Below are 17,339 nucleotides of genomic sequence, written 5' to 3' on the forward strand. Positions count from 1 at the left end.
ACATTGTAATTAAAACATGAAACTCTGAAGGCTAAAAAACAAGTCGGTCTCCTAAATTTTTGGGCTGGATCATAGAAGCAAAGGAAACTTGTCTGAATTAGACAGTAGCAGAAAAGAGCTTTAGAGGCATTAGAGCAGGGGTCTGCAACCTGGGGCTCTCCAGATGTTCATGGACTACAATTCCCATCAGCCCCTGCCAGCATGGCCAATTGGTCATGCTGGCAGGGGCTGTGTGAAGTGTGATCCATAGTGGAGAGCCTCTAATTGAATTCCTACATTAGAGCACAAGCTTTACAGATATTGAATGTGAGTATCAAGGATATATTTTAATTCACATTTGGGAATAAGGAATTACTATCTTCTCCCATGTGGCCAACTGTCTATCCTTGAGCACTTCACTCCTGATATTATCCATTAATAATAATTATAAGATCTCAGCCTCTAAATCTAAAGAAATCACACTTGCCCAATCCCTCAGGATAAGTTCACCACCACTTCTATTGCAGGGTTAGGAAAGAAGCATGATCCTTGATACGTTCTAGAGAAAGAATACAGTCAATGTTGGGCAGCTGATGCTGAACTAAGATCTGTGGATAAATGTAAACAGGGGAAGAAAAGCTACAACCCCTTGTAATTGCTACATTCCTGTGGATAAAAATGAATAGATAGGTTCTGAGGTGGCAGAATAGACATTCCCACCAAAGACTGCAAGCAGGGACTCAATTTGACCCCCCCCCCCAGTGTTCCCCAACATGGTTTTACAGTTTGGCTGGGCTAGAACCTTTCTCTGACATTGTTATACTTGCAGGAAGAAAGAACTTGTGGTGTGCTTTCTGGTGGTTCCAGACTTCTAAAACCCTAATGCATTGGTTATTAAAGGTCCCATTTTTGTAATTGCACTGGCTCACTATATATAATCTGCCTTGAGTCCCTGTGGGAAAGGTAGGTCATAAATGGTGTAAATAATGAATGAATGAACAAATAAATGGGTTTTCCTTCTCAACAACATTCAACAATGGTGGTGCAGCCTGTCCATTCTACCTCAGTATTCTACCACCTCATTCTGCTACATGTGTAGTAGATCAAATCTTATTTTTCTTCTTGCTCAGGTCTGCAGTTCAAGACCAGACAAAGGTCACAAGCAAATTCACAGAAAATTAAACGCACCTGCCCTGCTTCAGGGCTGACAGGGAACAGTGTCTTGAAAGCCAGACTATTCTGGCTCTGAGTGCCTTTTAAAATCAATATACACAGTCCATCCAAGGACATTGGTTTATCTGATTTTTGAATTGCATGCAAAGTGGTTGATGTGGAAACAATCAAAGTAAATATATTTGTACAGATGCAATGGGAAGAAATTCAATAAAAAAATTAGACTACTATGTAAACCATACCTGGCAAAGATGATTTAAGGATGTCTGCCTCCGAAGAATTTGTGAAAATCTTCTGGATACTGCCAGTAAAGGAGATATTTATGCAGTAAGCCAAAATGACTGGTCACAACACAGCGTGTAATATTTTCTCTTTAGGTAATGAATATATATGGCATACATAATACCCATATTAAACTAGGGCTGATTCCATATGGGCCAAAAACAGCAGTGTGAAAACGGTGTTAAAACAGTATAAACCCTTTTACACCATTTTAAACCCTTTTACACCGTTTTCACACTGCTGTTTTTGACCCATGCGGAATCAGCCTAGGACATCAATGTGTTTTCAACTGGATTTTATACTCTTCATTATAAGACCATGTACTTATTTCAATACTTAAGTGTATGTATGCATGGGATGACGGAGCTTATGTTAGAAATTGCATTAGCTTGACTAATTTTTCTCTGGTTCCAGGTCAAAGTCCCACTGAAAATAATAGAACTTAATCAACCTATCTTGATTTCAGTGGGATTTAAGCATGTCTAATTTCCTTATATTGAGACCAATGACTACAATACACATATAGTCTAAATATGTGAGCCCATTCAAGCAATTGCACTTAAGAGTACAATCCTAAACATAGTTATACCTTTCTAAGTTTAATGACACCAACCAATTTTAGGAGGGTGCGACCCTGTTTAGGACTGGACTGTTAAAATACATAAAACACAATCCTAAGCAGATCAACTAAGAAGTTAGTCTCACTTTATTCAACAGAATTTACTCCCAGGAAAGTGTTCTTAAGCTTGTTGTAGCCATAGTTGCTTAGAGAAACTGTAAATACTACCTAAGATAGTTTATTAGCGAGACCTTGAATACAAGAAAAGCTACTCCACCTGCTAGTGCGCATGTACTAGTACCGTGGTGGCAAACCTATGGCACTCCATATGTTTATGGACTACAATTCCCATCAGCCCTTGCCAGCATGGCCAATTGGTTCGCCACCACTGTACTAGTACATAAATCTGCTTCTGTACTGTCAGGTCTCACAGTTCAAACTTTAATAATATAATTAAATGATTACCCGTTCACATTTTTCTTCTAAACAACTTGTAAATAATATCATTTGCTGCTATGTAGGGTCATTCTGATACATCTATACTGATATTCAATTTAAAACTATATTTTTAAAAAGTCAGAATATTGCATATCATACTGAACATTAAAATTACTTTAAAAAATCCCTGGCCTGACATAAAAAATGGGTCTTGTTACTGCAAGCTCCCAAAGAGAATAGCACCCAGATAATTCTCTGTGGGCTCTATTAAAACCAACAGTAAAGTTGTTTATTTGAAAGAAGGATAAATTATGAAATTACAGAGGTATTATTGAGTGGTTTATATTTTGAGTCCCTTCAACACAAGATGCTTTTATTTTTCCATGCTAATCAATACTTAATCCTTCTCTCAAATGAGTTTTCCCTCCCCTTTTCTTCTCTTGGTTAAAAAAAACCCCTCGTTATGCGGAATTTAGCATTTATGAAAGGAGAAGAATTGGGAGCCATCGAATAAAGCAGACTTTATCAATTAGATGATGTGCACTGCAGGCATCTACAAAGCATGCCTGAAGGGTGTAGTGCCCTTTCCTGGGGAGACAGGGTCATTTGATCACCTCCATTTCAAACTCAAACACCTTTTCTGCGCTAAGCCCTCAAGTTGTATTCAAACAGTCCAAAGTCTAGAAAGTTCTTTAATCAATTGTCATAGCAAGCTGTCAACAAACAGGATTTTTCAGCTTGTTTGAAAGAGTTATCACATATTGTCAAAGGGTTTCACAGCCAGAATCAACCGGCTGTTGTAGGTTTTCTGAGCTGTGTAGCTGTGGTCTGGTGGTTTTAGCTCCTTATATTTTGCCCGCATCTGTGGCTGGCATCTTCAGAGGCATGTCATGGTAAGATGTGTTTCTCTCTGTAGCACAACGCGGAATGATTGTGTGGTTGGGTATCTTTTGTCCTCCTTTCAGTGGGAGGTGGGGCACATTTGCAAGCGTCTGGGTGGAGTTCATTTGCAAGTAAGTTTGTATGTGTCCTGGTGGTTGACTGTGCAAAATGGATCCACGAGCCTCACTTTCTCATTGAGGAACTCTATCACTTAGACTGGGCTCTGCAAGCAAATGACTACTCCACAACAGAAATCAGAAAAGCTATATAACTGAGAGGGGGAGGGAAACCCTCAGAGAGGGTATTTCTACCATATACATCAAGGGAATCACTGACTGAATGGGAAAATTGATGGAAAAACATAACCTTCAAACAGTTTTCTGATCCACAAGACAAATACAACAAATATTACAATTAGCAAAGGGCAACAGACACCTCCTTGCCTCCACAGGAATCAATCACATATCTTGCAGCTGTGGACAAGTATACATAGGGACTATAAAATGCAGCATTCTGACAACAATAAAAGATTATGAAAGGCACTGCAGACTAAACCAACCTGAGAAATTAGCAGTAACTGAAAATGCTCTGTGACCCGTCAGACACAGGATCTTATTTAAAGACAGAGGAACTCTCAACAACTCTGACAACTACTATGTCAGATTACACAGGGAAGCCACTGAAATCCGCAAACAGCAAGACAGTTTCAACAAAAAGGTACAGGATCTGAAAATGAACAAAACCTGGCTACCGGTACTAAAAAACACCCCAAACTGGGGAACTTTTCAAACCATTCAACAGCCTACCAGAAGCTACAAACTCCTTCCCTTTTCCCTGCTCCAACCACCTCTCCTCACTCCAGTTTCTGAGATGTCACACATAAACTACCAGGACACATACAAATGCAATTGCAAATGAACTCCATCCTGACACTTGCAAATGCACCTCACCCCCTCCCTCCTGAGAGGATGACAAAACAGATAGCAATCAACACTGTGTTATGGAAAGAAACACATTTTAACATGATATGCCTCTGAAGATGCCAGACACACATGTGGATGAAACAGTAGAAGCTAAAGCCACCAGACCATGGCGACACAGCCAGAAAGCCCACAACAAACAGTTATCAATTAATTATGACAGCTAATTTCAATGCTTTGCCCTGGGCTATGTGGGCACTCATACTGAAGCAGAGGGTGTCATGACTGACCATTGGTTCTATGTGAACAAAACAGAAAGCAACGGCTGACCTGTAGACAAATATTTTCTAAACTTGTATCCAATAACATAATCTTTTCCTTTCAAAAGGAATACATACGCTCGAACTTGATATTTCGTAGGTTTTCTGGCAAGTCATGGAGAGCTACTTTTAGCCATTCATCTAGCTGTTTGGCAAACTTGCGGATCACCTGTGTCAAACTGAAAGGGAAAGCACTACTTCAAGGCCATGTTCTTTCTTTGCATTCATTTCTGCAAGCAGATCAGATCAAAGGCTCCCTGTATCCCACATCCTCAGCCTATATTTATAGGCCTGATCTATGCACATCCCAGTGAGGTAGCAGAATGGACTGTACCCACTTCAGATTACAGGTAATATCTTTGAATACTCTCCTGTTTACATATTTTTTAAAAAATCTAACAGCAAGTAGAAAGCTACTTATGACAGGAACATAACTTTTCTCCCTGACATGCAAGTTTTTAACCTCTAAGGTATTCTATACATGTGGGAAGCATTCAAAACACTACTCCCCGTGGGTACCTTGGAGTGGTATTGTCTACTTTACTACCTGAGGATTCTAGTACATCTTTCTGATTGTACTAGTTGATCATGTGTAAAGGTACTACAAAACAGACACAGGTAGTAAGTTTTACTTAAAACCTGAAGTGTATACACTAAAGCACACATAAGGAATCTATACACTTAAGAGAAAAAAGTGTGCCATTAAGAAACAATAGGAAATAAAATATAGTTTTAAAAAGTTATAATTCTAGACTAAAGTCTGTTTGCAGTACCATTGGTGTAAGTATGCACCAGTACATATTTAATGTCAAGAATTGGGCAGGTTTCTTGTACAGGACATAGAACCTTGTACAGAACATAGAACCTATCTATACTATTTATTTATGACTTTAAAATCTTAGGTATTGCTTTTTAGCAATTTTCTGAGAAATTTCTATTAGAGATTACTAACTATACTTACACAGAGTGACAGATAGCATGCAAACAAAAATGTGTACTGAAAACCTTGTAGAGAAAGGAGGACAATTTAGGGCAGGGACATGGCAGGTAGGGAAAGCACTCACACTCTACTTTCTGCTTGTCCAGTCCCAGTTGCCAAAACCAGATTTCTTAGTCTTTATTGAAATAGCCCATTCACATGAAACATGCTATATGAACCATACACACAGCGACTGGTCAGAGACCTTCCAACTCAAATTAAGACAGTACAAGTTTGGAAGCAATGAAAAAGACATGGGGTGTATTAATTAGCAAAAGTACGGTGAAGAAGTGAAGCTAAACTGCCTAGAAGTGCTTTGCAGAAGAAATAGATTTGGGACAGGGATTTGAAGGAAGAAAGCAGCAGCAGCTGGAAATGTAGACTATTCCGGGGGAAGATACAACATGTCAGAAACTGTTTATAAGCTACAACCATCTTGACCACACAACCTTTACAGCATAGGTGTCAAACTCACGGCCCTCCAGATGTTATGGACTACAGTTCCCATCATCCCCTGCCAGCATCATGCTGGCAGGGGATGGTGGGAACTGTAGTCCAAAACATCTGGAGGGCCGTGAGTTTGACACCTGTGCTTTACAGTATCAAAATACTGGACATTCCAATTTCCCTATTCTTTGTAATTGATTACAGTCTTGCTTTTTTCCTTACTTTCCTTTGAACTCAATTTGGAGCTGTCCTGTCTGACAGTGGGATGACGACACTGGATAAGCTTGCTAATGACATTCATAACAAGTAATTTCCCTTCTATGGGAAACCGTGTGTATTTAGGATAAATGTATGGAGCATACCATGTTTCTCAAATACAAACGTACACACACGTTAGCGTAACAGGACATCCTCACCTGTCAGGCAACGCTTGCAATACTGTGGGCATCAGGACCCCAGAAATAGCTTTATACAAGATCGAATCACAAACTCCAACTATATTTACTACTGTGGAAGAACCCAGTACAGGAAGCATGTGAGGTGGCATCCCTTGCCAAAAGTGCAGAAGAAAACTTTGAACCTGGAAGTGAACAAAGAAGGAATAAATGGAATGTATACTCAAATCACGATATAGAATTACAACCATAAATGCAGAGGGTGGGGAGAGAAATTAGGCTGTCTCGTTCCATGTGGGCTCCTGTCAGCCTGGACTTATTTCTCCTTACCTCTGACTCAGTGCAATCAGATGTACAATGATCCAACATAAATAATCCAAGAACACCTGATTCTAAATTCAGTTACAACATCCTAATTTTCAGATTAGACACTCTTCACCATGCCTTTGATTCAAAAGACACCTCACCAATCTCAGCTGTCAAAGCTGTTCCTGCCACACATTCCGAGTTCCTAGAATATTGTGTAAAAAATCTTAGTAATGGTCTATCTGTTACCACACCAATCCAAAACCCTACAGCATACAACAACTGCTCAGAAACTTTAGCATTAAATGCTTTAATTGCTTCAGGGACTTATCATCCCCCAGAGGAATAATAAAATCTCCAAATACCCTTCCCTGTACTCATGGCTGTCCTTGTAACAGAGTTCAAATGCACCTTCCAAGAAACGTTCACTTGAAATATAACTCCTAAATATGTAAATTGCTCTATTTGCAAATCATTGACCTCCTCTCAGTACGTATGCAAAGAAAAGTAGGGGACACTGAGTCCATGTTTTCTACGCATACATGCTCGTATTGGTTCCTTACAAAAAGAAGTCAAAATCTATATGGCCGTTTCCGCACGGCCGTAAGGGCGCCTCCACGCCGGCAGGAATTCCGCCGGCGTGGAGGCGGAGGCCGTTCGCATGCAGGCATGCGGACGGGACCTCTCAGAAAACCGGCAGGCGGCGAAGCGGCTCCGCATCGAACGCCCTCTTCCCCCCTTCCCCTTTCCCATGTTACCTCGTACAAATTATTCGCCCGTCCTGCTGGCCTCCTCAGCCCATGCACGCTGCCCTCCACGACCTCCAGGGTCCGGAGGACAGCGAGGGAGGACTTAGGAAGAGCCAGCAACATCGCTACTAAAGATTTGTTGTTTTAGAAGCGGCCTGACGCCGCACCCTGGGAGGGCGAATCGGGCGTCGTGGCTTGGCTGTCGCGAGCGGCGCCACCATGCCTGGCGCCGCCCTGGGGGGGAGGGCCTTGGGCGCCAGTCAGGTCGGCGAACGGCTGTGCGAACGGCGCCTGTTCGCCTGTGCAAACGGCGGCCTGGGGGCGGCGTTTTTACCGCCCCCAGGCCGTCGTTTTTGGCCCGTGCGGAAAGGGCCTATGTTAGCTTTATAAGGATGCATGACTTAGCAAGTAGGGCTTTCCAAACTATCTGAGGGTTATCCCCAGACTAGACCCCTAGACTAGAGCTTTGGAAATCAGTACTCAATCCCTCAATGGGGAAAAAATCCACAGAACTTCTCAGTTTTCCAGATGTGTGGTGTGTAGATTCTTATTTATTGCTTAACCCATTAAAAATAGTTGCTTTGGCATATGTGTAGAAGAAAGGCATGACTCCTACTTAAAAGCAAGCCATAGTTTGTTAATACAGGAAAGAGTGTGAGGAATCCCTGGGTGTGCATGCTGTCTCTGCAAATGGCTCGATAAAGAATAACTTCCACTTTTGTAGAAAACAATAGTTTGTAGTTATGTCTGAAATACAAGCTACTGTTTGTGCTCTTTTTATCAGCCAGAATTAAGCCATGGTTACAAGCAAACAATGCCAAAGTCTAAAAAAGAAGGGGAAACAAAAACCTTCTGATAATCTCTTAATTGATCAAAACCAGAAGTCAACAGCAAAATTCCTTAAATATTCAGCGTAAGGTCATCAGATGGGGGAAATGTCTTCAGTGATTAGGTAGCCCCATTCAGCACACACTGTAATCATTTATTCACAACAGAACATAAAGCAATAACAAATATATATCCCAATGGAATAAAAGTATCAACAGATGTTACAATTTCCACAAAAATGCCACAATGGAATCTCAAATCAAGAGAATCTACATGGCAATAGTAATTTAAATCAGTGACAGAAGCTTCAGTGCCACAATGTAGATTACAACTGCCCATGAAAAATGTTTACTGTCTTCTGTACCCCGGTTTCTATACAGACCTCATCAAAGTTGGCTCTTATTACAGTGTCAAGTATCCTCTGACAGTGTGTTCTGTACATCATAATAAATGTAGAAACCTAGCAGAGAAAAAGAAGTTTTTAAATAAATGTTTAAAGTAACAGCTACTTCTGCTTTAATCTTATATCATATACCTCCCCTGCTAACCCCCCACATACTATCATAATTGGTGGTCACTGTATTGCGCCCAGTCCCCTCCCAGGGGGATAGAATGTGCCATCTTATGTTAGGGTTCTTTATTTTGTTTTGATATGGCATTTAACTATTTTGGTTTTAATTATTCTATTGTATTATATTTTTTAATGGTTTAACCTTCTGTACACTGCCCAGAGCCCTTCCGGGGTGGGCGGTATACCAAATCTAGCTAACAAACAAACAAACAAACAAACAAACAAACAAACAAAAATATCTCAGTGAAGATGTAAGCTCTTTTCCTGGCAAACACAGAAACAATAATATGGGATCGGCTAAATGTCAACTCTACTATCCTGAAAACCACACAAACGTTATTTTTCCAATCACCAAAGAGGAAGAAAATCTTTTCTTTGGATTACAGAACAGACCTACAACATTAAAAGGAAATGTTTTTTCTAGCGCTGTGGGCAACGTGTGCGTAATCCTAAGGAAATTCATTAAAAAGCAAGTCCCACTGAGCTCATGGAACTTACTCCCCAGTAACTGTTTTTAAGATTGTAGCCTAAATGCCTCATAAACAAAGCAAAAGCATTATTAAACTCCAAGATCTTCCCAAGCGGTGATTTTCCCCCCCATATGTTCGGTCAACCTTTCATCAACAAGAAAAAAAAATCAAAAAGCAAGCAAGCCAATGAATATTTCACTAGAGTCACCTTCTCCTCTGGCAAGCTGGCTGGCAGATTTAGATCTTTGACATTTGGAAACTCTGGCAGCAATGTCCCCAGTTTGGAGCGTGGTGAATACGCCACTGTCTGTTTGGTTACTTCTTTTTTTCCTGTTTCATTGACCCAGGCAGCTCCTTTCTTAGAATACATCACGTCATAATACTGAGAGCTTTCTTTTACTGCAATGCCATAGTAGTGGTACCTGAAATGTTGAAGCACACCCTTTAAAATAGAAGGCACTTATTCACTCTCTGATATAAAAAGGGAAATTGCTAACAAAACAGAGTTTGCACTAATTTACAAGTTAATGCCTGAATGCAAATTCAGCTACAGAACACCATGTTCCAACTGCTCAAAGCCCTGACCTGCTCAGAGTTTCCAAAAGGAGTCGAGTCCAATAATCCTGTCCTGTCTGAATGTCTAGATGTTCAATATAAGTAAAGTCATGAACCAGGTTGTACCAGACGTTTTTAGTAAATTTTCAGTGCAATCCCAAAGAGTTACACTCTTCTAAGCCAACTGAAGTCCATGGGGTTAGAAAGATGCAGGGTGATCTATATAGAAGAATTGCAGTTACTACTATCTCAGACATGCCCTGTGGCTCTACGGCACAACATTAACAAATAGGGGTACCACCTCCGCCACCTTTAACAGCAGCTTGTCAACGTGAAGGCCTGTATTCAATCACCCATTCCAAAGGCTTAAAGGCACTTTAATCTTCTCAGAGCAGGGCTGTCTGCTGATCCCCCACCCCTAATTTATTTACTATATAACCCCGCCTTTCTTGCTGCGATGCAACCGTAGATCACACAGTGGAAAACAATGCAATCAAATAGTGTGAGACAAGCATCAAATGAGGAAATAGGATTAGGAATACAAAAGTTAGAAAAATGCAAAATCCTCAGAAAAACACATGAGTTCTGTAGTCAACCCCGCAGGGTCGTCGCTAAGGAATAGGCGAGACGCGGAGGAGGTTTCATCTGGCGGAGAGCGTCAGCAACAGGAAGCGCGGGTTTTCATGATCCTGACAACTCTGCCCTGTGCTGGTCTCTCGCACCTTTTATTAGGGTTTCATTGTGGGCGTGTAAAGGAGGTGGGTAGGGAGATGAGCGGGAGACCGGGAGACCTGGAGATCATCATGTGATGCATGATCTCACCTGGCTACGTGCGGAGAGGAGCGTAAGCGTCTGAGCCTAATCCTCACCTGGGGGCAAGACCATTGTCCCTGCGTAGTGAGCTGGAAGCCAGACAGTTCATGACAGGCTGACTCATAGAGGGATGGTGGGGGGAGTGCAGTCACTGACCAGCAAGGCCGTAGGTCCATTGGCGTCCCAACGTTCTACCACGGTGCTGCTGGGTCAGCAGTGCATCACTACAGAGTTCAGAAGTTGAGGAGGAACAAAATAGCTGTTTGGATATAGCTGAGAGAATGCAATCCTAGTCTCTGCAATCCTAGTCTAATTTTCTAACCACTGCATATTGGGGATGAATGCCAATAAGGAAGAAGAAAAACAATGCTCTTATAGGTAGCAAAATGAAACGAAAGAACACACTCTTCCTGCTTCCCTGCCTGTGCAAAGATTGGGGCAGCAAAAATCCCCTAAATCCTACCACAGAAAGGGAAGAGAGAAAACAACTCATGTACATTTTGATATCAACTAATGACTGAACTACCATAGTCATTTTCAGTGGTGTGAAAGTACCAGTATTTTAAAAGCCATCTGAAGAACATGCACATAGCCTGCCCCTACAATGAGTCCTTCAATCCTCCCCTACGTTGCTTTCCTCCACCTGCTGTTACTAGTAGTCTTTCATGCATGCCGCACTGCTGGCAGGAGAAGGAGAGGACCAAAGGAGAAAAAGGTAGAAGAATCTATGATTCCATTATTCTAAGGTGCAGTTGCCTGGTTTCTGAGGGAAACTGGAAGGCATGTACAAGGTGTCTGGCTTGGGTAATAGCAACATGACCCTGCCACCTTGTTGTGAGAACAGTGACCTCTTCCTGGAGAACTGAAAGAGACCACTAACATTCTTACAATGCACATAAGAGTCAAGATGACCTGATACAACAGAGTGAATAAATTGTGTTTTTTTAATAGTGCTGAAAGGGAGGAATTTTTGTGCCTCTTTTATGAACACCTTGATTTATGACAAAGTATTGGGGAACACCCTCCATTTCATCTGGTTATACTGTCACTGTCTTAGTAACCCTGCAGAACCGGAGTCTACAGAACCAAAGTCCTGGAACAAAACAGTTTTTGTTGTTGTTGTTGGGCTAACAAGCATTTAAAATTGCTTACCCACCCCACCCCTTACCCCCATGGACATAGAGGCACTCTCAAATAACTACTTTACTAAAAATCCCCCAGATAATGTCCTATATCATACTCAGTCTTTTTGTGATTAAGAAACACACATTATTGCTTACTTTGACTGGCCTCTGGTTCCAAGTCGCCTTGTTGTTAATTGTGGAAATTGTTGCCTTATTATCTGAAAAAAAATAACATCAAACATGTCACCTAGTTTTCTGCTAATAACTTATATTTCATAATATAATAGATTATTTAAGTCATTGGTTGGAGCAGTATTTTCTTTTCAAAAGATGGAAACAGTCAAATCACAACCTCGGGCTCTTATCCTATAATTGCATACTCCATGACTGAAGAACATGAAATTCCCAGTTCCAGTGAAAATATCTGTAATTGCTTCTTGCTTGTGTTATGGTACAAAATGCGTAGGCAGATCTGCCTTTCTGCTAGGACAGGGGTGAATGGGGAAGAAGCAGTAAGGCTACCGGTGGCACAAGTCCCAGCTTCAGAACTTTAGCCCCAAACCAGAAATTCACCAGGAAAAGAATGACAAACACTTGAGACATTCACAAAGAACCACAATTCAGTGTATTCTGATAGTGAAAAATGGAAATGTTCAGTGGTGAGTAGAAGATTCTTTTCATGAGCAAAGGGCCTTTGGGTTCCACTCAACATTATTGGGGAAATCAAATGGCCAATGGAAAATAAAATACCAGGTATCACAATGTTGCTATAAAATTACAACGTGCACCTATATTTTTAGGACACTATGTACCATAGAGGTGGCCTGCATGGTAGTTTGCTGGGACAATTTTACTGGTGTCACTGAGTGCCACTGAGAAGGGATTTGGTATCTTTGCTGGAGGGCATAAGGAGGTGGCAACAGAGTCACCAGGATTCTTGCTGAACCATGCAGGTCAACAGTAACTGAGTAGATAGCAGAACCCAGTGCCAGCCAGTGGTGCCATGACTTGACCATTTGGTGTACAGTTACCACTAGCACCAGCTTAACAAAGACACAGTAGAGCTTAAAACAGTCCAGAAAAGGCAATCAAGGTCAAAAGGGTGGAACACCTTTCTGAGAAGGAAAGGCTAAGTTATCTGTGGCTTTTTATTTTAGGAAAAATTACAAAGAATGACAGGATTTCATAAAATAATGAACAGCATGGCACAAGTTTCTCTCTCCAACCATCCTAGAGTTCATCCAAAATACATTCAGCACAGGCAGAAGGATTTAGTTCCAACATCCAACACTCCATTAATTAATAGCTACTCATGTAAATTGGTTTCATAATATATTAGATCACAGAAGCAGGTCAATTAGTAGTTGATTGACAATGCTAACTAAATGGGGTCTCCAACAGATAGCTTATAAGTTTCTGGTATTTTACTGGCTACTGCAGAGTAGCTCATACAACCCTTAGAAGACCAGAGGAAGATCATGAACAAATCTACTCTAAGCTTTTAAAAAATGCTTTTATTTCATAGGGTTTTTTTCTGTGCTGCTTAGCTGGTAGCTTCATTTCTAATGGTCTTCCTCTTTCACATTCTGTTAATAGGACAGACCAGACCTTGGCAACATACTGAGGAGGGGTGGGGTGAGTCGTTCAGGATGCTTTTCATTACTTCAAAGCAACTCTCACGGTGACCACTGAAACAAACCCTCTACATTCAGATTTGATGCCTCTACTAGATGCTGGAATACCCGATCACCAGTATGCCCTACCTGTATAGTTGCTGCCCTTAACATGTGGTTGAAAACTGGATCAACAGAGCCACAGCCCAGTCTGCTGAACTGCTCGACCTGCTTTTGCAAAATAACAGTTTGCCTGCATCACTGCCAATATACCCTGTACACCTGCATTAATACCTTCTGATTACATGAAATGTGGACTATCCCCTACAGAAAGTCAACAATGTCAGTTCCCTCACACTATCCTTAGACCAATCTCAAATATAAGATAAATATAAACATGTGTTTAGCAGGCCATATATACAGGCAGCACCCTCTCTAGCCACTGCAGTGCCAACTTTCTCCCAGAAAGGACACCGATTCCAAGCACTGCATTGGGATCAGAGCTGCCAGGCAAAAGTGAAAATATTACCCAATACAATTTCTACCAGGTTGCTGCTGTAGAGCAACTTTACACTGGCTCAGGAGGCTTTTCCAAAATAGCCACTGTGGAAAATAAATGCCACAAAAGTTTGGATTTCACTATCTATTTTGCTTTAACTTCTGAAACAACAACAAAAATCAGCAAACAGAAAAACGCTTTTGTGAAGCAGTGAAAGTTCAGCCAAAGTATTTGATACATGAGCAGGCAGCCAAGCAGCTCCACTTTCTCCCCTTTTTCTGTTGTTGTACTGACTCAATGAAGCCTACCTAAAGAGCACCACATGCTGTTCCAGCTACTGATCTAACATTCCGCAACATCTCAGTCTTCCAAACTCCCTTTAATTACACATTAATCCCACCCCTCTCTTTTAGTTTGCACAGACAGGGATGTGGGGGGAGCTCCTAGAGGCTGAGGGGGGAAAGGCATTTTCAGGTCCTTTTTTAAGTGGCTCTTGTCATTCACTTCTGATGTAGGATAGTACCAAGACAGATCTTGATACAAAATAAAATATCCCTGTTGACTCTCAGTTGCTTCCATAATAATGAGAAAAGAGAATAATTTATTTTAAGTCAGTCAAGTTCAAGAGGGTTAGACCCTCACAAAACAATGGAATGAGTCAAACCTATCTGTGGTCGATTCCCCACTCACCATTTGATGCGCCCCCTCACAGAAAATGTCCCGGGGCCCAGCAGCACTCCCCACTACACTAGCGGCAACAACACAGCCACCGATTTGGCTCCATACCTCTCCTCCCATCCCTCAACATGGCTGGGGTATTTCGGATCCTGGTGGGAAGTGCGCAACGCAAAACCACGCAAAAGAGCGGGGCAATTAAGGAAGTCCGGGGGGTGACTCCGGGTTTGGGTTTCCCACCACTGATAGTGCCGTGGAGCCTTCTGTCCAATCAGGCCACAGCGGGGTGTGCACGATGCACACGCAGCCTTTTTTTTTTTTTTCTTTTCATTTTAACGCCAAAAAAATGGAACGATCTGCTCAAAATAGGCATTAGATTCATCACGGCAAAACCATATATTATAATGGCGAATCTAAACGTACTCCTGGAAGCGTTGATTCATCGCTTTGAAAAAAAATAAAAAAATTCTCGTAACAGCACAGCGCGGCAATAATCAGGACAACCCCCCTGAGACGGTCATGCGTTTTGATTTGCTTGACGGTGGGGAGTCCTGAAGTGGCTCTTGCATTTATTGGATTCAGGGGAACGAAGCTGTGAGGACCAGGAAAACCGTGTACTCCAAAGGTCCCAAAAGCAAAACAAAACGATTAACGTTGTCCCTTTGTTTTTTGAAGTGAAGAATCGACCTGTGCTCTGGACTGCACTGTAAGGCATTTCCAGATAATGAAGAAGTCAGGGTCCCTTTTAACATGCCACAATTCTGGGAATCAAACCCCTATACCAGTAACAATAGCTTGTTCCTACCGGTATATAATAAGGAGGAAATAGGAAATAGACACACTGTGTTTGTATAGGGGGAAAGGAGAACAGCATTCAAAAATAACTACAAACCATTTAAAAAAGTGGTAGAAAGTTCACACAATGGCACAGCATTACCAGTTCAAAGTGGAGAAGAAAGGCCAGCCCAAATGAATACATGTACAGTAAACTCTTCAGTAGTAAAATAGCTGGCAACAGCTGGTTTGTTGATAACAGACACAGGAGCAAAGGGTGCAGCATAGGGGACGGATCCTGTCAGTTGGGCAGCACGCTTGCTAAACCAAAACCAGCACCTCTTTCCTCCAGGCCCAGGAGCTAGGGGAAACTAGGAGCAACGAGCTGGTGGGAGCCACTTGGGCTCTGGACTCTGAATGGAACTCCTCTTGTCACTTGGGGGTGTAGGCCAACCAGCATCCCCACGTGCCTGGTCCTGAGGCCTACCCCACCCCAAGGACTCTTATGGGGGCCACCAATGACAGGGAGGCAAGCGTGAAGGGCAGGCTCCACCTCCACCCCAAAGGATCAGTCCCTATATGCAACTCACCAAACTGTGACAGTAATACAAGAGACATGCAAACATGCAAACAGAATAAACGAATGCATAAAACAGAGGGACGGTGGGCAGGACAGTCTTCTGGGAGCAGAGAGGCAGAACACGCTCCGCGCTGGCCTTATATAACCATGCCTGCCCCAGCTCTACTCACAGCCAGCCCATGCAGCCTGCTGAAGCTCACACCAGTCCTGACATGAGCCAGCCCCAGGGGACTGAGGATTCTGATGTAAAGACTGGAGACCCTGAGCATTCAGAGCGGGCTCCTTGTGAGGAAGTGCTAGCAGTAGAGCCAGTTCTAAGTCCTTCCTTGCCAACTCAGGCAGAGCCTGATGCTGTGTAGCTGGCACTGGCGTAATGTCCATTGGGCAAAGTGGGCAGCTGCCCAGGGCATCACCTTGTGGGGGGCATCAAAATGCTGGGTTCCTTTTTGGGTATTTTAGTGGTTTTCCACTTTTGGCTATGGAGACTTAGTTTTGAAACTATAGAATTTTTTTGCCAAGGAACATTGGTGCCTGCCAGGAAGTGCATTGTTGTTACGTTATCTATCGCGCAAAATTTTTTTTGCACCAGAACACAGATTCGCAGGGGTGCATTGTTAGACATATCACACTGTGGCTCAGCATGTCATCGGGAGACTGTCGCTATACTGCTCCCCATGTTTGGTAAGGTTTAGTTGTCGAATCCCAAAGGGACTGGCGGACTCCCAAAGGGGTGCTAATATCCCCCATTGTTTCAAATGAATTCAACCGGAGATAGAGTTGCTACGGTTTTGAGGGTCCATAATCCTTTGGCCCCCAACTGACTCAATCCGTTGCACCAAACTTGGGGAGGATCGTCAGGGTCGGTCTCCTGAAATAATTGAAAGTTTTGAGACTTTATTGCCTTCAGAAATGTGCCCCAACAGCCTGCAACCCCCCATTGACTGCAATGCAAAGAAAAACTCAATGAAGACAAAGATTCTTGGGCAAAATTCTAGGATGTTCGCATACCCAGGAGGTGCATTTTTTGGATGTGTAGGCACTAAAATTTCAGGGTATCGTCTGGAGATGATCGCCCCCAGCAAAGTTTGTTCCGGATTTGGTTCAGGGGTGCCAAAATTATGAACCCTCAAAACTGTAGCTTCTTAACCCATCTCTAATTAACCTCCCATTGGACACAATGAGGATGGTACCAGGAGTCCATAACTCTGGGACTACTTGAACCAAACCTTACCAAAACATGGGGAATTGTATAAGGACGATCTCCTGATTATTATGCTGGAAATTTTGGTGCTGATATGATCTAACAATGCACCTGCTGGCACCTATGTTCTGGTGCAAAGACTGGTCGTGGTGGAGTGGCCGCCCATGGGGGGGGCATCCAACTCAGGTTTTGCCCAGGGCTACAGAT

The 17,339-nt window shown here is 42.4% G+C and overlaps 1 protein-coding gene across 6 annotated transcripts in view; it reads right to left on the bottom strand.

Annotated features, from left to right (window-relative positions):
• Positions 1-17,339, bottom strand: part of RFX4 (regulatory factor X4) — a 97,911-nt gene that overhangs the window by 29,307 nt on the left and 51,265 nt on the right. For 5 of the 6 annotated variants that reach the window (XM_048499214.1, XM_048499212.1, XM_048499215.1 and 2 more), the window contains exons 5-10: positions 11,947-12,008; positions 9,507-9,720; positions 8,640-8,717; positions 6,396-6,559; positions 4,632-4,732; positions 1,395-1,453 (exon numbers count right to left, since the gene is read on the bottom strand). In XM_048499214.1, coding sequence (XP_048355171.1) covers positions 1,395-1,453; positions 4,632-4,732; positions 6,396-6,559; positions 8,640-8,717; positions 9,507-9,720; positions 11,947-12,008 — 678 coding nt within the window. Of the gene's footprint in view, positions 1-1,394; positions 1,454-4,631; positions 4,733-6,395; positions 6,560-8,639; positions 8,718-9,506; positions 9,741-11,946; positions 12,009-17,339 lie in introns of those variants that run through there. The other variant, XM_048499216.1, reaches the window with a different exon arrangement.

This window comes from Sphaerodactylus townsendi, linkage group LG06 (genome assembly GCF_021028975.2).
Source record: "Sphaerodactylus townsendi isolate TG3544 linkage group LG06, MPM_Stown_v2.3, whole genome shotgun sequence".
NCBI classification, from domain to species: Eukaryota; Metazoa; Chordata; class Lepidosauria; order Squamata; family Sphaerodactylidae; genus Sphaerodactylus; species Sphaerodactylus townsendi.